The sequence below is a fragment of the Leptonychotes weddellii genome, chromosome 5 (assembly GCF_054177405.1).
Source record: "Leptonychotes weddellii isolate Sample4059 chromosome 5, ASM5417740v2, whole genome shotgun sequence".
Lineage (NCBI taxonomy): Eukaryota > Metazoa > Chordata > Mammalia > Carnivora > Phocidae > Leptonychotes > Leptonychotes weddellii.
This window is the reverse complement of record NC_138373.1, coordinates 18,363,000-18,382,180: the sequence shown is the minus strand read 5'-3', so window position 1 is coordinate 18,382,180 and position 19,181 is coordinate 18,363,000. Positions and strand designations below refer to the sequence as shown.

At 39.9% G+C, this 19,181-nt stretch overlaps 1 protein-coding gene across 10 annotated transcripts in view; it reads left to right on the top strand.

Annotated features, from left to right (window-relative positions):
• TNRC6A (trinucleotide repeat containing adaptor 6A) overlaps positions 1-19,181 on the top strand; it is a 102,059-nt gene that overhangs the window by 20,803 nt on the left and 62,075 nt on the right. For 8 of the 10 annotated variants that reach the window (XM_081819819.1, XM_081819823.1, XM_081819818.1 and 5 more), the window contains exons 3-4: positions 3,898-3,985; positions 11,965-11,986. The exons of 1 other annotated variant lie outside the window; for it this stretch is intronic. In XM_081819819.1, the coding sequence (XP_081675945.1) occupies positions 3,898-3,985; positions 11,965-11,986 (110 nt within the window). The remainder of the gene's footprint in view (positions 1-3,897; positions 3,986-11,964; positions 11,987-19,181) is intronic. One more of the 10 variants, XM_081819824.1, reaches the window with a different exon arrangement.

The window sequence follows — 19,181 nt, the reverse complement described above, 5'->3', positions numbered from 1 at the left end:
ATATTTAATTTTTTTAATGCTGTCATTCACAGATGAATCAAATTAAAATATATGAAGAGGTTTGTACAGTGAGAGCCTTCCTCCCATCCCCCACCCACCCAGTTCCTCCCTCCTCCTCCCCACAGTCGCTGTTTCTTAGGTGTTCTTTCACAGTCATTTTGTACACATAGAGGGAAAGGGGAGTGCATATCCTCTCTCTTGCTTTTTACACAGATGATAGCGTACTATGTTCTCTGTCATGCACTTGGCATTTCCATGAGTTTTTCCTCAAGGACATTTTATTTTTTCTCATTTTTTTTTTTTTTTTAAGATTTTATTTATTTGACAGAGAGAGACATAGCGAGAGCAGGAACACAAGCGGGGGAGTGGGAGAGGGAGAAGCAGGCCTCCCGCAGAGCAGGGAGCCCAATGCGCGGGCCTCGATCCCAGGACCCTGGGGTCATGACCTGAGCCGAAGGCAGACGCTTAACGACTGAGCCACCCAGGTGCCCTTTTTTTTCTCATTTCTGGTACCATTCTAGCTACCTATTTCTCTCTCTCTCTCTCTCTTTTTAAGTTATTGAACTCCTCAGATGTGGGACCTTACAGCCATTCACTAGTTGTATCTAATTGTTTCTCCCACATCGCCCTCCCACAGACATTCACAAAATAAATGCTGCAGTTCTCTCTCTCTTTTTTTTTAATATTTTATTTATTTGACAGAGACACAGCGAGAGCAGGAACACAAGCAGGGGGAGTGGGAGAGAGAGAAGCAGGCTTCCCGCGGAGCAGGGAGCCCAGTGCGGGGCTCGATCCCAGGAGCCTGGGATCACGACCTGAGCCGAAGGCAGATGCTTAACGACCTAGCCACCCAGGTGCCCCTGCAGTTGTTCTCTTAAAGATCACCAGTGCCTGGTCCCCTCTTCAGACCAGTGGCTGTTCGGTCTTTGATTTTTTTTTTTCCCCCCTGTTCTTGCTCCTGATCACATGGTTCTGGGAACTCTAATACTTTGTCTTTCCTGCAGTACATTCTGTTAAAAGTGTTCTTGTAAAAGGTGGAAGGAAATAAGGAAAGGATTGTGGAGGCACACAGTCTGGGGAAAAGATACATTGTTATAAGTAAGAAGATCTGGCAGTTAATCTGTCTAAGGCAAAAGGATTTATGCTCTGTGGCTCCTAAAAGGAACTAGTACTTTACTGTGGGAGGTTTCATGCTGTAGAGGAAAGACCAGGACATTGAGAGCGTTGATTTGAATCTTGTCTCTACCCTGTACTAGCTATATGACCTTGGACAATTCATTTCACTTTTCTGCACTTCAGTCTCTTCATCAATAAAAGGGTAACATCTTTATCATTTTTTAAAAAGTAATAATGAAATGGGAAAATACACATAAAGTGCGCAACATAGTTACTGACATTTACTTAAATTATTTATTTATAGAGGGAGAGAGGGGGTGGGGGCGGGGAATCCAAGATTGGACAAGGACCTGTGTCTAATTCACGGGAGGACACAGAGAACAAATGCTGAAGATTCTGATGTTTTTGCATCATAAGTGCCCATAAAATCTTGACAAAAGTAAAGACAGTCCTGGGTGCCGCTGAGAACTGGTGAGCAGAGTTCATAACTAGGCATTTGAGTGCTCACTAGAGACACTGTGTTAAGAAAGTGCTCTCCATTTAATCCTTAAAAAAATGTTATGAAGTAGAAGTACAGAAATTAATCTCCAATTTTAAGGAGGACACTGAGGCTGTAGAAGGTTAAGTAATTAGAGCTAGTAATCTGCTTTTGATGGATGACATGACAGTGATGTAAGTTCATTTGTTTACTGATTTTACTTTTTTTTTATATTTTTTAAATTTTTTTTTAAAGATTTTATTTATTTATTTGAGAGAGAGAGAAAGAGAGAGAGCACATGAGAGGGAGGGTCAGAGGGAGAAGCAGACCCCCTGCTGAGCAAGGAGCCCGACATGGGACTCGATCCCGGGACTCCAGGATCATGACCTGAGCCGAAGGCAGTCGCCCAACCAACTGAGCCACCCAGGCGCCCTACTGATTTTACTTTTAATCATATGCTGTGGCTAGCTTGGTCCCTGACTTACCCAGGATTACAGTGTGAGCTCGCTTGCTCACTCTCCTTGTCTCCCTCACATGGAAGAGGCAAGAATGAGTCATGGTTGTGGTTGGCGTGCGTCTGTTTTGCTACTCTGTTAGCCACATGGCAGTTCTACTGGGAACAAAATGACAAGGGAATATAGCAACAGTTCTACTCTCCTTCCAACTTCTAACTGATTTTAGCAGTCACATTCTCAACCTTGCTGGATCACCAGCAGTCATCCAAGATGTCACTCAGTTTGTTTTTCGCTGCCTGCCTACCTGTGGCTCCTCTCAGTTCCTCCGTGAACAAGCCAGCTTAAGTTGAGTGTGATCTCATTGTGCTCCCCTTGTGGCAGCCCTTGCAGTTTCCTCTGTATTTGCTTGTCTTTCTCATTTTCTTTTCTGCATTCCCATTGCCATCTGCATTTCAGCCTTGATAAATTATTTGCAGTTCCCCAAATGTCTAGTTCATGTTCCTTGAACCTTGCCTTGTCTGTCTGTTATTTATAATGTTCCCTCTGGGAAGCTTCCTCGCTTCCTCAGGGCAGAGTTAGGTATTTTCTCTTTGTTGATTTTCTTCAAGTATCTGATTTTTGGTTGTCTGTTGATATTATGGATGAAGGTTTAGGTTCTAGAATCTAGGGTTACTAATGTAGGTAACTGGAGTGAGTCTCCTCTTAACTTTTCCTCCAATTTTCCGCATTCCCTAGAGGCTCCTGCCTTGACCAGAATGGCTGGTACTGAGCTCTGTGTCTGAGAAGTGTGGTGATTGGCAGGCTTCACTCTAGGGTGTGATGGAGGAGAGTGGTGGAAGTTTCCAATAAAGAAGACTTTGATCTGGGGCACCATACCCCTTGCAGGAGCCCTGCCTGCCTCCTGCGTAGGTTTTGTTTCTTTAGAGAGTGTTTCTTTGGTTTTAGGCTGGATCAAGTGTAGCTGCTATGCATGGCCATGTCGTCAAGGGGTGGAAGGTGGATAGGAGGGGTTGAATAGTTTCGGCCTTTCTATTCCTTAGGCAGTCTTTTTGCTCCACACCTCTTTCTGCTCTCCTAGCTCTGTTGGAGCCTCTTTAGAACTCCACGGGAGGATGGCACATGCATCCATTTAAGACTTCTCTCCTGTTTATTCTTGGGTTGTAGCTTTCTTTGTTCTTGTATATATGCCTCAGCTCGGAAGAGATATATTACCTTCTTTCCTATCATTTCAATAAGGTGGAGTGGAAAGGAAGAAGCAGACCCATTTACCCAGGCTCTCTATCATTTTGAAATCCTGAACCAGGGGTTCTGTTGACAACTTTCAGCATTTGTGATTTTAAGAATTGAAACAAACTTATATAATGAGTGTATTATTGATTCCCAGAATAGTTTGGAATGTTTATGGGGTATGAAATTATTGTAAAGCTGAACTACGTGATTTTTTTTAATGAATAACTTGTGTTTAAAAAAATAGTTAATAGGTCTGAGGCATTGCTACTAGCTACTAATTGATAATTGGGGCCAGAAGCAAGGTAACTCTGGCTCACACGGTGTTTACATTCTAGAATCAGAGAGAATAGCTTGTTTCCCAGAGTAAAATATGCTCATTTTAGGTTGTCTTCTTTGACATGAAGATCAAAGCTCTGCTACTTGTGACTTACTAAAACAGAGTACTAAATAGTAGCTCCAGAGTTAGGTGGAGGTTGCAAGCTGGGGTTTATTTCAATGAATGATAATAAAAAGAGTAATTTCCATGTCTTCTAATAAGAGTGAAAATGAATCTGTATGCAACATTATTTTTATTTCTTAATACATTTTGGGAAAGTTAATTGCAACTGTGTGGTTCAGGGATTTAGTGCAAGAAGAAGAACAGTTGATGGAAGAAAAGAAAAAGAAAAAAGACGACAAGAAAAAGAAGGAAGCTGCTCAAAAGAAGGTAGTATATACGTATCAACTATCTATATTAAGCGGTCTAAACAGATTTAAAAAGAAAACTACTCTTATTGGATTTTTTAAAGCATTTGATTGAATGTTTTAATTTCAGTGGAGATTCATTTTAATATTTAATGTTTCTGATTATGCATATGTAGTAACTTGCCAAGTGTGTACGATTTAATGCATAGTTATTTAATCTTGCCGATAGTTTTTTCAAAGGTAAGTGCTTTATATAGGTCATTATCTTTCGATTAGCTGTTCCTAGGTTTTCATGATATATGCATCTCTCTATACGTGAGAAGAACATGGAATTTGTAGCTGCATAGAGAGCTGCATTGAAATCTAGCTCTCCCACATGGCATACTGCACGGTGTGTCCTTCAGCTTTGTTTAGCCTCTCTGGGCCTTAGTTTCCTTATGTTTTGTAAGATGAGAATTTAATTAAATGAGATAATGTAATACACATAATGCACGTAATAGGAAATAAAGTGTCAGTTTCATTTTCACTTTTTGTTTAGTACCTGGGCTGATTTCAAGAATTTGCTGTTTACAGTAAGATATTTGAAAATAACCCTAGGACATCATTTGCTGCAGAAGATCTCTAGCCCATATGTTGTCAGAAACTGTAACCAAAACAATACAAATTGTAGAAAAAGAAAAGATTATGTTCATAGTTATAAAGATTTTTTTTACAAATTAATATGAATCCTGACGACAGCTGGGCACTCATCTCCTGCTGTATCAAGGTTTCAGGGACCTTGAAAATGTTCTAAAAGATCACGTGAAATTACTGTTCCACTTCCGTATTCAGTGACAGTTCTGACTTTAATTTCTGACCTATACCTCTTTTGTGCCAGGCATGTTACAGCCGCACACTCCTCTGCACATTATTTAATAGGGAAAAACACAGCAGCCAAATCTGCGGTAGGTAGGGAGCTGTTGAAACACAGAGAACCGCTTCACTCAGCCTGGAATGGGGCCGACAGAGGGGAGAATTTTCTTAGAGTAGAAATTAGCCAAGTGAACAAGGAGTGGAATAGAAAGGGATTCCAAGCAGAGTAAATTCAGCAGTAAGTGCCCACGGCCTTATAGAAGTATGGGTTTTGATTGGTGGGGGTGGGACGCCAAGGGCAGAAGTGTCAGAGGATGAGACTGCAGAAGGTGGCGGTAGCTGTGGACTCTTACCCGGGTTTCAGCTGCTAAGTGTTGGGGAAAACTGAAGGCATTTCAGTAGACTGATGTAAAAGTTTGTGCTTGAGAATGTTTACCTTAGCAAACTGTGGGCTTGGATTGGAGGAGGTAGAAATTAGAGGCTCAGATGCTGGTGGAGGGACTATGGAAAGAACCCACAGGGTTTGTTGGAAGGATTTAAGGGAGAGTGACTTTGATTGATGCTCCAGTTCCAGATTGAGTGACGGGAGTATATCTCGGGAGCAGTTAACCAGGTTAGAGAATAGAAAGGGGAAAGAGAATTTCCGCTCTGGAGTGCTGAGCTGACAGCGTGATCAGCCAGTATTGGGGAGGGGGGGCGGGCGGGGATTAGAACATAGAGCATTGGACGATGGAGAGTGAGGAGGTGATAGGTGGCCTTAGCATTTGGCCTTTTGCTTGCTCTCAGGAGTGACTGGGAGGGATGCATCTGTAATTGTCATAGTCATGGTTTAGAATAGGTTTCTAGTATAGAGTTTTGGCATTGACGATGCCGTAGACCTGTCAGAGGCCTGTTGATACAGGTTGGTCTTTGCAATGTGATAGTCTTTAGCTGAGGATTTGTTGTGGAAAACGTTGTATCCTCTGTGAGTTAAGGTTGGGGGAGGCTTATGAGACTCTTGGTCTGTGCTGTGAAGGCTATTTACTGAGTGAAGAGAGCTTCTAAGAAACTTCAGAGACTTGTTGAAGAAGATGCTCACATGTACTTTATGTAGAATCGGTAGTTTGGCAAGCATCTGAGTGTTGCATTAGCCCCTGTTGATTCCTGCTTCTGAGGTATTCAGAATGTAGCTGGTAAGTTAGGATGTCTGCGAAATGGCTAGAGAAGAAGCCTAAGGTACTATATAATGAAGCATGTTTATTTAGGATTTACCCTATTTACTGAGAAAATTCCCTGAAAGGGAGGAGGTCACTGGAATGATTTTTTAAAATTTACAATTTTAAAATGTGTGATGTGAGTAAATTTTTTAAGGTTGTAACAAATTAGAATGGCTCTAATTGCTAAGGTTCATCTTTATTTTCTTTCATAACTAAGTCTCTGACTCACCAAGTCAGTGTCTTTAACACGTGAATGATGACTTTTGTGTCATTTGGCCTCTCACCAGATCTGAAATGACAGCTTTTCACACTCTTTCCCACCCCATCCCTGCCTCAACCCGTTCCAGGCTCTCACCCTAACCCCATTCTACTGGAATCATCACAGAGCCTTAGCAGTAATGGGGAATGTTTTCTTCCTTTGCCAGATCTTCAGCATTGGTAGGGTATTCCTTGTGTATCCTGTAGACACAGTAATATCTAGCCACTGAAAACAATAGATATATTTTTTAAGATTTTATTTATTTGAGAGAGAGAGCACAAGTGGGGGGGGGGACAGAGGGAGAAGCAGACTCCCTGCTGAGCAGGGAGCCTGATGGGGGACTCCATCCCAGGACCCCGAGACCATGACCTGAGCCAAAGGCATATGCTTAACTGACTGAGCCACCCAGGCACCCTGGCCACTGAACACAATATAAAGGAAAAGTTTAATACCTCTAATAAATGTTAAGCATAGTAGGGGACACTGCCACTGTAAATAAGACTGTTCTTCAAATTCCAAATAATCAGTTTACAACTGAATTTGAATAATACACATTAGTGAAGCGAGGACAGCTGGTATTTCTATAGGCTGTTACCAAATAGCTATTAAAAAAAACAAAACAAAAAAGAATCCCAAGTTGGCACACCTACAGCCCATATGAAAGATTGTGAGTCACAAGAGTTTTAAGACAAGTTTCCTCAAGCTTGTTTTTTGTCTGTAGAAGGAGCCAGCAGGTGTATGCAGGTAGGTGGCGGACATCTACATAAGACAGGTAGGCAGCCCATTTATATGAATGTTGGAACATAAATTCACTACAGTAAAACAGTCTGCCTGTTTTATGTAATGTATGCTCATGTTAAAAACCTATATATTTTTATTTCTGAAGAAGACTTCAGATAACTATTCTGATCTATTCATTTTTAATTTTTTTTTTAAGATAGAAAGAGGTCAAGCATTAAAATGAGTTAAAGTGGCCAACCATGGTTTTGTCAGGGTGACAGAACTAGGAATAGGATGGTAAGCTGCTTAGACCCCCAGCTGACACTTTTCCAAAATTAGGTTGCCATGGTGTTGTCGTTTTTTTTTTTTTTTAAGATTTTATTATTTTTTTTTAAAGATTTTATTTTTATTTATTTGACAGAGAGAGAGAGATAGCGAGAGAGGGCACACAGCAGGGGGAGTGGGAGAGGGAGAGCAGGCTTCTCACCCAGCAGGAAGCCCGATGTGGGGCTCCATCCAAGGACCCTGGGATCATGACCTGAGCCAAAGGCAGATGCTTAATGACTGAGCCAACCAGGTTGCCCCTTAAGATTTTATTTTTGACTAATCTTTACACTGAATCTAGGGCTGGAACTCATAACGCTGAGATTCAGACTCACATGCTCCACCGACTGAGCCAGCCAGGTGCCCCTATCCTTTATACTTTTTGCTTTATTTTTCACAACCTAAAGGTGAACTTTAAAGCCACAAATAATATATTGTGGTAATTTCTGTAAAGCATTTAACAAGTCTTTATTCCATGTGTACAGAAACTTGGTCCCCAGTGGCCACTGTAGTATTTTTAAGGAATTCAAATTCAGATCACAGGTTATTTGCTATTTTAAATAAAAGCCAGGTAACACAGCTTCTATAGATGATGAGACATCAGCAAGGCTCACTGTAATGTTTTTACTATGATAGTTTTTTATTTTGTCTACTTAAATATAAATTTTAAGTATCTAAATTCCTCTTTGAAGAAATTGTACATGAAAATTACATGCTTTTCATTATATTTCAGCCTCGGTACATCTCTCACAATGAGATCAGTGACTGGATGGCTTTATTTTTAGTTTTGTTTTTTGAAAAGCTTTCTATTTCATATCTAAGAGTCAGGGCTGTTTACTTATTTCTTCTAATTCCAAGACTTAGGAAATAATTTGATACAGTATGGGAATGTAGCTTCTGCACTTAAAAAGGGCAACAGTGGTAGCAGTAGCTTGTTACCATGGATTTATTTCCAGGTTCTGTTTTTAGAAGAAATTTCTAGAAGGAATCTTGAGAGAAATGTAGTGAAGGGAAAAGGAGGTTGAGAAATAGGTTAATTATAGAGGGATAATTTAGTATAACCTTTACTTTAAGCATGTAATTGTTCCTAGAAAGCGTATAATGGTTGAGGGGCCAGAGGGAAGCAACAATACAAATTGGGATCTTTTAGTGTTAAGAATGTTTTAAAGCCAGTGTTCATTACTATTTTTGTTACTGTGTTAGGAGCTGAGGGGATTGTTATAGGCTTTGTGGATTTAAATGTACTCAGTTTGGGTTTAAGCGAGGCTTACATTATAGAAAATGTCGAACTTTCGTTCCCCTTTTCAGAAATTTTAGTATCAATCATCATGTCTCCCGAAGGCCATGTTGGTCTGAGGCTACGGATCCTGTTCAGCAGTGCAAGGAGCCAGGGTGGTAACATCATCAGGCCTGGAGCACTGCAGCCCTCTAGGGCAGCCAAGTGTTGGCTTACAGTCCTGCCGCCGATTTCAGCTCACTGGTCTCCACTGGTCTCGGTTCCTTTTTTTAAAAAAAAAACTCTGTATGCAGCCGACCTGAGGTCTAGGCTGAATGCTGCTTGCTAAGTCCTAGAAAAGCTTTCTGACCCCTAATTACCTCATTTAAAATAGGCGAATTTAGCCATCAATTCTTTATTCCTGATGTTAGTTTCTGATACCTGGCACTGTGAAGATATGGTAGATGATTAGGAAAAGAGAAAAAAAAAATGGGACTTGGGAACCTGGAGTGTGTTTGAGTTGGGCCATTTCCCAGGGTGAAAGGACTGAGCCAGGGCACCAGCTCTTGCATGCTTCCTGCGTGCCAGGCAGGGTCCTTAAGCGTGCGCCCCCCCCCCCCCCAACTCTTCATGATTTAAATACTTCTAGGCTCACAACTGCTCTGGGGTAGGTGTTTTTGTTCCAGTCTTACAGATGAGGAAACTGAGCTTTGGAGAAGTTAACTAATTTTAACCAAGGTCACATCAAGTGGTGGAGCCAGGATTCAGAGTCTGGCTTCAGACACTGAGCTCTTAGCCACTCAAGTATGCTTAGGGAGCTTAGGGGTCAGGGGTTGGGACGAGTGGTGCGGAGCCTGACAGAAACAGCGTGGCATGCTGCGTGTCTGCCAGTTGTCTGATACCTTCCTTTATGAACTGAGACAGTTGTAGTAATTGCTTGTGGAATCACAGCTCAGGGTTTTTTTAAGTAGGCTCTACGCCCAACGTGGGGCTCAGACTCATGAGTTGCATGCTCCACTGACTGAGCCAGCCAGGTGCCCCTGTTTTTGTTTTAAGAAAAAGATATTCAATATGGAAATAATTTTGCTTCTAGATTTGACAGAATCCTTTAATTCTGTTGTACAAGAGGATCTACAGTGATACCTCACATTTAAGTAATGTTGTAAAAAAAAAAAAAGTTTCTGTTGTACTTGAGCCTCATAATAGCCCTGAAAGGTAAGCAGTACATTGCCCCCCCAACCCCCCTACTTGAGGAATTAGGAACCTGAGACCCAGAGGGTTTAAATGAGAAGGTCATGTAAAAGTAATAAAGAAATTTGAAGTTAGTTTTAACATATTTTATATAACCAAATATATCCAGAATATTCTAACATATAATCAGTATCAAATATTATTAATGAGATACCATTTTTAAGTATAAAAAGTAAAAATCTGGTATTTTACACATAGCAGGTTGGACTCAGTTTACCTCAGGGGTCAGTAGCCACATCTGGACATGGCTACCATTTTGAACAGTGTAGACAGATACTCTGTTTTTCTTTCTTTTTTTTTTTTTTTTGAGACAGATACTCTTAAAATCACTGATCCTGTTTGGAAAATTATCTTTTGAACAGTTTGAGTAATATGCTAGGTCCCTGGACTAACCCACAAAGACTTATTTTAAAGAAGTGGCACTTGCTGAGTTCTGTTTCCTCTTAATCTGTTAGGAGCTCTTGGGTTCTGTTACTCACATTCCTTCAGTATATGAGTCAGTATTCTGATGGGCCGACACCTTTGGATGTTTTCTGATGCCATTCTCTGTAGATGACAGAATACTGAATGAGGTTGACTGTTGTTCTGAAGCAGTGTGGACTTGTTTTGGAGTTGTTTTTCTGGCCTTTATGTTAAGGCCCGTGAGAGCAACACGGTTTATCTTGGGGATAACGTGATCATGGCTTCTGTGTATTGTAAGTTAGTTTCCTTTCGAAGTAAACTGTGGAAGAGACTAGGAGAGTTTTTTAAAAAAGATTTTCAGCATGTAAAACAATTTTTGTGCTGTAATGTTTCAGCTTCAGAAAATTATGTATTTTATTGTTTGCCATGGTACTTCTCATAAAATATTCATATACTAAGTTCTCTTTAATAAGACTGTTTTTTCTACCATCAGATTTTAAAAACAATTTCTCCAGAAGTAAATTAAGTGTTCCAGCTAGTTAACTGGTCTTTTGCCATTGTCCTTCCATCAGTTTTTTGTTTTTTTTGTTTTTTGGTTTTTTTTTTTAGTTTTTGAACCATATGAAGTAAAAGATGGGCCTCCATTATTTAGCATAACAGTAGTGCTCTAAAACTTGGTAAAGGAGCTCACTGCCTAGACTGACTCTCTGGCTCTCCAGGGAAAGATTGTTAGGTGTGGCTTCAGGATTAGGGTAATTGCCATGTAGTTCTTTACCATCTAGTTCTATAATGATCTAATTCAAAAAAATGCTATTTTTAATAACAGTAATTTAATATGACTAAGCAAAATTATTGTGCCCCATGGCACTTAAGGAAAGCTTTATCTTTATTTAGGAACAATTCGTGGTTATTTGGCTACGAATTACTCAGTTTTTCCTGCCTATCCTTGTATCTTTTATTTTTAGGACTCCCATGTAATTGGTCTTAACTAAAAAGTTGATTTTTGCTTGTGGCCTCTGTCTGTAACCTGTTCCTTCTTTTTGGGGCCCTTGAAGTTTGAGTGAGGTACCTTGAGGCAGCCCTGTTCCTTGTTATGTCAACGACAGTGGACAACGGGGCAGGCATGGCAAAGCAGGGTTGGTGTCAGTTTAGCTTCTGAACACAGTAATTTTAATGAATTATCAGATGTGTCAGAAGTGACAGTTTTGTGTGAAATTTTTTCCCCACTCAAAAATACCTAAAAGTTAACTATGTTTAACTGAAAGAGCAGCCTAACCTCCAGGAGTTAAATTTATTACTGATTTGTCAAAATGGTTATATTCAGCTTTTCTTCCAGAAAACTTAATTCATTTTTTTATCATTTAAAATAAGAATTTTTGAAGCCATTTTAAACTTATGCAAAACTCAGTAGATCCATCAAATGTTAAAGGTGACAGTTATAGAAAATTCTTTTAAAAACTAAATAATGAGAAAAGTACAGTACCATTTTTTTTTATTATTTACTGTCATACAATGATGTCTTCTCTGCTTTGTATCTAAAGAAACATTTCAAACTTTTTTATTAATAAACATTGTATCAGGGACAATGGGGCACATCTGTGGGAAAAGCATGCTTTCTTTGCATATCTTTTCCTATGCAGTTCACCTAAATGACAAATTCCTTATTTAATAAAAGTGTATATGTCTTATATAATAGTAAAATATGAACATTTTATCATTAACAGTCCATTTCTTTCAGTTTCATATTTACATTGTTTTTTGTTTGTTTGTTTTTATTTTAGGCCACTGAACAAAAAATCAAAGGTACGTTGTTTAAAGCTACTTTTATCCTTTTTTTTTTTTTTTCATTAAAGCAAGGTTGTTGATATGCATTTTATTCACCTCCAGGATTGGGAGAGCGAAAAGCATGAAAGAACAGAGGGGTGGGGACAGACTTCTTCAGTGACATCACCTTAGAGTCATCCCTTGGGGTTACTATATTACCACTTTTAAAACATACCTACCTTACAGCTATCTCCTAGGATGGGCACCACTTCCTGATGTACTCCTTTGATTTGAGTCTTTGAGCACATGTACCTTCCCTTCAGTCTTCCATGTAAAAAAGTCTTCTTGTCTGGGGTTATCTCTGGGACTCTCACCTCATCCCTTGCTTTATTCTTTGGTCTCTGTATTCAGTTGTCCCCCACTCCTTCCTGGAGGCAGACTGTGATACCCACTCTATATTTAATTACTGAGAATAGTAGATTGCTAACCTGATGGTCATTTTGCCAGGCTGAACAGCTCCCAGTACACATCAAGCAGGAGCCTTCCGGCTGCTAAGGAAACAGGAACATCATTCCTCTCAGATTCTGAATCAGGAATTCTTCACCCTCCCAGGAGTTCACTGCCTGGTAATGAAAGGTGTAGGGCTCTCAGATGCTGAACTTGTTAGGCTTGAAGATTCTGAATTTTTACGTGTAGCTGAATCAGAAGTATGATCTCTGCATTTGGTTGAGATATACAGCTCAGTACTGCCTATTTTTATTTGAGGTCAGCATTTGTTAAGGTAACATTTGCTAGGTGCAAGTATGTGGGAGTGAACAAGAACAGTCTTAGCTTATATTTTACCGGAGAAAGTGGCAGTAGAAGGACACACCTAAACAGCATAGTATGTGATTTGCTTCAGGTAGAAATGCCATTGTTGTCCTGGAGCACAGAGGAGTAATGAGTAGCTTATTTGACACAGGGGTTTAAGGAAAATCTCCTTGAGGTTATGAATCGTAAAAGATGAAACAGCCAATCCAAGAAAGGATGAAATGGCAGAGGGATCAATCAGCGTGATTGAAGGTACAAAGAAAAGAAATAATTTGGTGATATTTTCAGTAGATATTCCTAGAGCATTAAATATCCAGCAATAAGTGGATAGGGTAGAAGGGTTTTTCTGAAGAGATAGGTAGGGGTTAGGTCAGAGAAGACCTTATATGCTCTGTGTACTAAGGAACTTGGACTTCTGTTTTATAGACAGGAGCCACTGAAGAGTTTAAGCAGAAGAGTGACATGGTTTGTTTGTTTTTTCTTAAAAGCCGTCAGTCACTCTGCATGGAAAGTGTTGGCTGAAAGATGGAGCGAAGAGAAGAAAGGCACTCTCTGGGCAGAGGAAGCGGGTGGACAAGAAAAGGGAATATTCAGAGAATAAGTGTGGGGGTTTTGGGGGGAAGGGACAGAATATAGGCCTGGAGGTAGGGGGAAATCGTAGGGCTTCATGCTGGTTAGAGGGGAGCCAGCCTGAGTGATACATGGAATTGGTGAATCACTATATTATACACCTGAAACTCATGTAACACTGTGTGTTAACTATACTGGAATCAAAATAAGTAAACTATCAATTTGAGTCTTAAAAAAAAGAGTAGAGAGCCAGCAAAGGTCACGGTCATAAGCTATGCTTTAGGAGAGTTTCTTTATCAGTAATGTCTAGCGTCCCCAACAGAGGCAGTACCAGAGAGGGAAGAGGGGGAGTAGAGAGGGTAAAGATGATTTGAACTGAGGTCTTGGTAGCAGGGGTAGGAGATGGATGGAAGATGTGTGAGGTCTAGAATTCACAGGATTGCAACTGGTGAGATCAGAGGGGGGAATTGAAGGTGACATTGTGGCTTTGAATCTGGACATGTAAGAAAGTTACAAGGGTGTGGAATGATGGAGGGGGGAACGTTGCCAAATTAATTTAGTAGGAACATGACCAAATTCAACTTCTTCAAGCTCCACTTTCTGCATACCACTCCCCTCTATAGGGATGTTAAGTTGTCCCTTTGCTCTGCTTCAAGACCAAACTCCTGCTTGGCTGTCAAGGCCCTCTTTAATCTGACCTCTCATGATCTAACCAGCCTGTTGCCCCTCACTCCTTTATACTTTTCATTCTCATCGCTTTCATGTTCTTTCCTGTTTATTTTTCTTTTTGATCCAGCTCCTCAGCCAAGGAGGCCTTTCAGTGTTTCCAGATCTCACAGAGCTCATCTTCTAATGGATTGCTCCAGTGGCCATTGATTCTCCCTTCCTGATTTCTCAGGATGTTATGATGAATCTTAAATTTGGGCCACTTGATTATAGTCCATCTTAGAGTTTTGACTGGCCCATGGGTATTTGTTTCTCCAGCATGATCTTTGAATGCCTACTGTTTATATCGTTTCCAAATGTAAAATCATCCTTTTACATCCATACATAAAATATGAATATATTTGAATCTTCTTCATTTTAGACTTTCCACAGTTCTGAGTATGTTAGGCTAAGTGTATGAAAGTTGCTTCAAAATGTATTATGTTGTTTTGCCAGCTATTTTACTCCATCCTTCTTTTGATGGCAGCTCCGTGATTGGTCACATTATTCTGATTTATGAAAATGTATTATTTATTTTTTGTGCTGTGTATAATATCTATATGGTATTTGTGATTTGGGGTTCATGGTGATTAGAGATTACAAACTGGAGACTTGTGGGACAGGTTTGGCACACACAGTTGTTACTGTTTACTAAATGTCTGGTTTCAGAATAATTTATGACTTACAGAAAAGTTGAAAAGGTAGTAGAGAGTTTTCCCACATACACCTCACTCCATTTTCCCATGATTGACATCTTGCATTTCTGTGGCACCTTTGTCAAAACTAAGAAACTGATACTGGTATTAATGGAACTCCAGACTTTATTGAGATTTCCCTCTGTCTCCCGTTAACTTATTTCTAAAATCCAGCGCCAGGTACAAAACGCATCTAGTTGTCTTGTCTCCTCAGTCTCCTCTGGTCTCCACACAGTGTTTTTGTTATCCTTTATGTTTCTGATTGCCAACATTTACAAATCAGGAGAATCTGCGTAATCGAGAATTGCAGTTTCTCTTGCAGTTTTTACGGTCTGCATCATTTTTTGTCCTTCCATAGTAGAGTCTTTATCAGGCCCGGGTCTAATAACTTCTGGCTATCAAGTACTTGAAGGAAATGGGGCTGCTGTGACTGAGGAACTGAATTTTTAATTTTATTAGAGTCTTTGTGATTGTCAGGAGTCCTGATCTTAGTGTTCAGACTGAGCATGACTAGTTAGGCTGCAGCACCCTCTATGAATTCTGCCTTCATGAGCTGTTCCTTCTAAGGCTCCTGCCATTTCTGGTTAAGTAACATTGATGTTGCTTCCACCCAGTGGTAAGACAATTTGTATAAAAGTGGGGTTTTTGTAAAGTATCATAAATTAAATTATTGACCAGCTTTCTTACATGAAGACCAGTCAGTGTTTATTTCTTGGTGCAATGGATTCATAATTCATCTAATGAAAATGTGGACCAACATAATGCGAGACATAATGAAATTCTTGAAAGTTTTATTCTTACCTTGTACTTGAACTTTGAAAAACTGTAAGGAGCATGCATATTTGAATGTTTGAATATGTGAAATGTCTTTTAAAAATATCTATGAGTATCTCCTTGAAACAGCAGGGGAGTGAAATGCTGAAAAATTTATGGTAAGGTATAGGAATAGATGGAAACATTTTAAGATGCCCTGTGGCCAACATAATGTAAAGGGAGGGAAGGAGTTAATATTCCCTCTTCAGAATGCCTATGGGAACTTGATTAAGAAAAGCAATTTTTCAGAAACATAGCTCTGACACTGGCTTGTTTTGGAAGCATGCTCATTATACATTCCTTGCAAAAGAATAAGCGCTGTTAATTTTTGACAGCTAACACCTCTCTCTCTCTCACCCACCCTCTCACACCCCGCCTCGTCCTCTGTCTCATGCTGGTGCTTTCTTCAGGTGATTTTATAAGCAAGTTAATATTCCAGATAATAACAAACTCCAGAGCTCTGAAGAGATGAGAGGAGGCTGGAATGGAAGCAGGAATGGAGAATAATGGATAAAGATTTTTTTTGTTTTCTGGTGATCCCATAGGGAAGCATAGTTTATTGCTGCTATCCTCTTTCTGGACTAATTAAAAACTCTTAATGAAAATTGAATCAACATGTAAAACACATTTTTGTTCCTTTCCACATTTGGAAGCCATTATTCTTGCTCAGTTCTTCTTTTTTTTTTTTTTTTTTAAATCTTAGGTCTAGCCTCACAATTTTTTTCAAAGATTTATTTACTTGAGAGAGAGAGAGAACGAGAACCAGTGGGAGGAGGGAGAGGGAGAGAGAATCCCAAGCAGACTCCGTGCTGAGCGCGGAGCCAGACACGGGGCTCGATCCCATGACCCTGAGATCATGACCTGAGCTGAAATCAAGAGTCGGACACCCAACTGACTGCGCCACCCAGGTGCCCCACATTTTTTTTTTTTAAATCAAACATGATTTTATTGTTTAGCTCCATTGCTCCTGGGGAGTGATCAAAATATTCAAGAGCATTAAATCAGCGGCATGTCAAATCATATTGGAGACATCATGGTAACTAACTTTGAACACCTACTATGTGTCAGGCACTGCTTTATATTTACTTCATTTAATCAAGGGGAATATTCTAAATATTTAATCACTAATAATGAATGGTTACCAGTGATTCAGAACACATACTGGAGCAGGGTCCTAAAAGCTTCATATGCTAAGAGTAATCTTTCAGCTATTGAATTTTGGGAAATGTTTGGGACTTAGGGGAGGGGCCAAGGCAGCAGGCTGGGAAGTCTGAGGCTTCATGAAGTAGGATATTTAAAAACTAATATGGGAGTAGGGCTTCATCAGTGTGTACTAGAACAATATAAATCTGCATTTAATCCCTTCAACAGCCCTATGAAAGTGGATCGTATCATCACATTTAGAAGTCAAATTGAGGCTAAGAAAAGTGACTTGCATTTTGGTTATGCAGCCAGTGAGTGTCTGAGCCAGGATTTGATGACTAACTCTAGTGGGCTCTACTGCTGCTTTCTCTTTGAAAACAGTCCTGTATTTACATGGAAAACAAAGTAGGAAGGCTACGCCAGTGCTTTAATAATATTCAGTGAATGAACTAAAACAATGCATGTTTTAAAAATATTCCCAGAAAGATCTTCTAACAGGTTTTATGGTATTTCCCCGAGCACAAAGAAATAAATAAAAAGTTGTATCACCAACATAATTTTGTGAATCAGGGAGCATCTGACAACTGCAATGTGTAAAGTGGTTGGCTTTTCAGGAATTATTAGAGAAAGCTCTGAAACTGTTTACTTCATCTTTGTTGATGAAAAAGCGTAAGAGTTTTAAGGACCAGGCAAGAAGCTGATTTTCTAAAAGCTTCCTTCCTGTGTCAGACCTCTACACAGTGAAAACCAGTCCCTTTTTGGGACAAAACCTGACTTCTAATTAAGTTTGAAATGCCTTGCTCCGCCTCTTTTGGGGAGATGTAAAGAGACTTTGACAAAAAACCCACCAAAAAACCCACATCACCTCCATTTCATGCATTCTTCAGAAGGAGGGACGAAGTACCTTCTGAGGAGCTGGGCAACAGACAGGTCTCCGCTTTTCAATATGCTTATTGACTGAGAAAACTCATAAAGGCAGAGGACACAGTTTAACTGTGGCAGTATGACTGAGATGACTGTTTGAGTCAAAGGAAGAAAGTGTTTAATTTGTTCCCTTCTCATTAGTAAGTAAGCACTCTTTCCGTTTTCATCATCACTGCCAATATCAGCTGTGTTGTGCAATCTCATGAGGTCATCTTGGGAAACAAAGATAAATGAAAAATAATTGTCTGTTAATCCATTCTTCCGAAGTAAGGATCCATAAAGTGTCATTGTTTTGTGTTTTTTTTTTCATTTAACATTTGTGAAATATTTATTGTGTGCCGACCCCGTTTCATGTACTGTTGTGGTCACTGTTATGCATGAACAAAACCCAACTCCCAAGTCCTTGTCCCAACTGTGCTTCCATTCTTATCTTTGTTTTAGTTTGGTAGAGGTAAATATATTTACCTGTGGTCTCAGTGTATTACTTCATAAGGCCTTAAGTCTCTCAGTCGCAGTCCTGTGATAATGAAATTCAGGAACTTCGGTGGCTTGGCAAAGAATTCCTGTGCTACACAGATCTTTCAGAGGAGAAACTGAGGCCTAAATAGCTGTGATTGAAGTGTGTTGCCTGACCTTGTTCACATAGTGGCTCACGTGGAAATTGGTATCTGTGGGACTGTTAGGGAAACAGAAGGGGCTGCCCCCAGCTGACGCTGGCAGGCACTCCTCCCCTCAGCACACCTGTGACCGTTTCTGTCACACAGGTAGGGAAGTTCTGTTAGAATTGGGGCTTCCGTGCAGTGTTTTTCTCCATAACAGTAGAAACATGACTTCTATGTTATAGGCAGGTATTAAGTAATATTGGGCAGACCAGGTTCTGATTCCAAATATGGCATCAAAGTACATTCACTTTATGAGAAATTGTGAAGGCAAATGTGTGCGGACCTCTTTGAAGGAGAAGCAGAGTTTCTTGCTGGTGAAGAATTTACTAATGGCAAATGTCTTTCTTCCTATGGAAGATGTCTTTGAGCTTTGTAACTCTGCACTAACAGGAGGGGGGGAAATGGCCGCCTGCTTCCAAGGGAAATAGTAGAGGTTTAGGTATATCAAAGTCACCATTTTTCCTTTACTTGTATTGAGAAAGGAAAGTGATTTGTATAGATTTATATATAAATCTAAATTTATATACTCAATGAGGTAGTGAAGGATGCTAAGGACCCCTTTATGCTTGTAAGATAAGGGTCATTTTATTTATTTATTTATTTATTTATTTATTTATTTATTTATTTATTTATTCTTATGTTAATCCCCATACATTACATCATTAGTTTTAGATGAAGTGTTCCATGATTCATTGTTTGTGCATAACACCCAGTGCTCCATGCAGAATGTGCCCTCCTCAATACCCATCACCAGGCTAACCCATCCTCCCACCCTCCTCCCCTCTAGAACCCTGTTTATTTTTCAGAGTCCATCGTCTCTCATGGTTCATCTACCCCTCCGATTTCCCCCGCTTCATTCTTCCCCTCCCGCTATCTTCTTCTTCTTTTTTTTCTTAACATATATTGCATTAT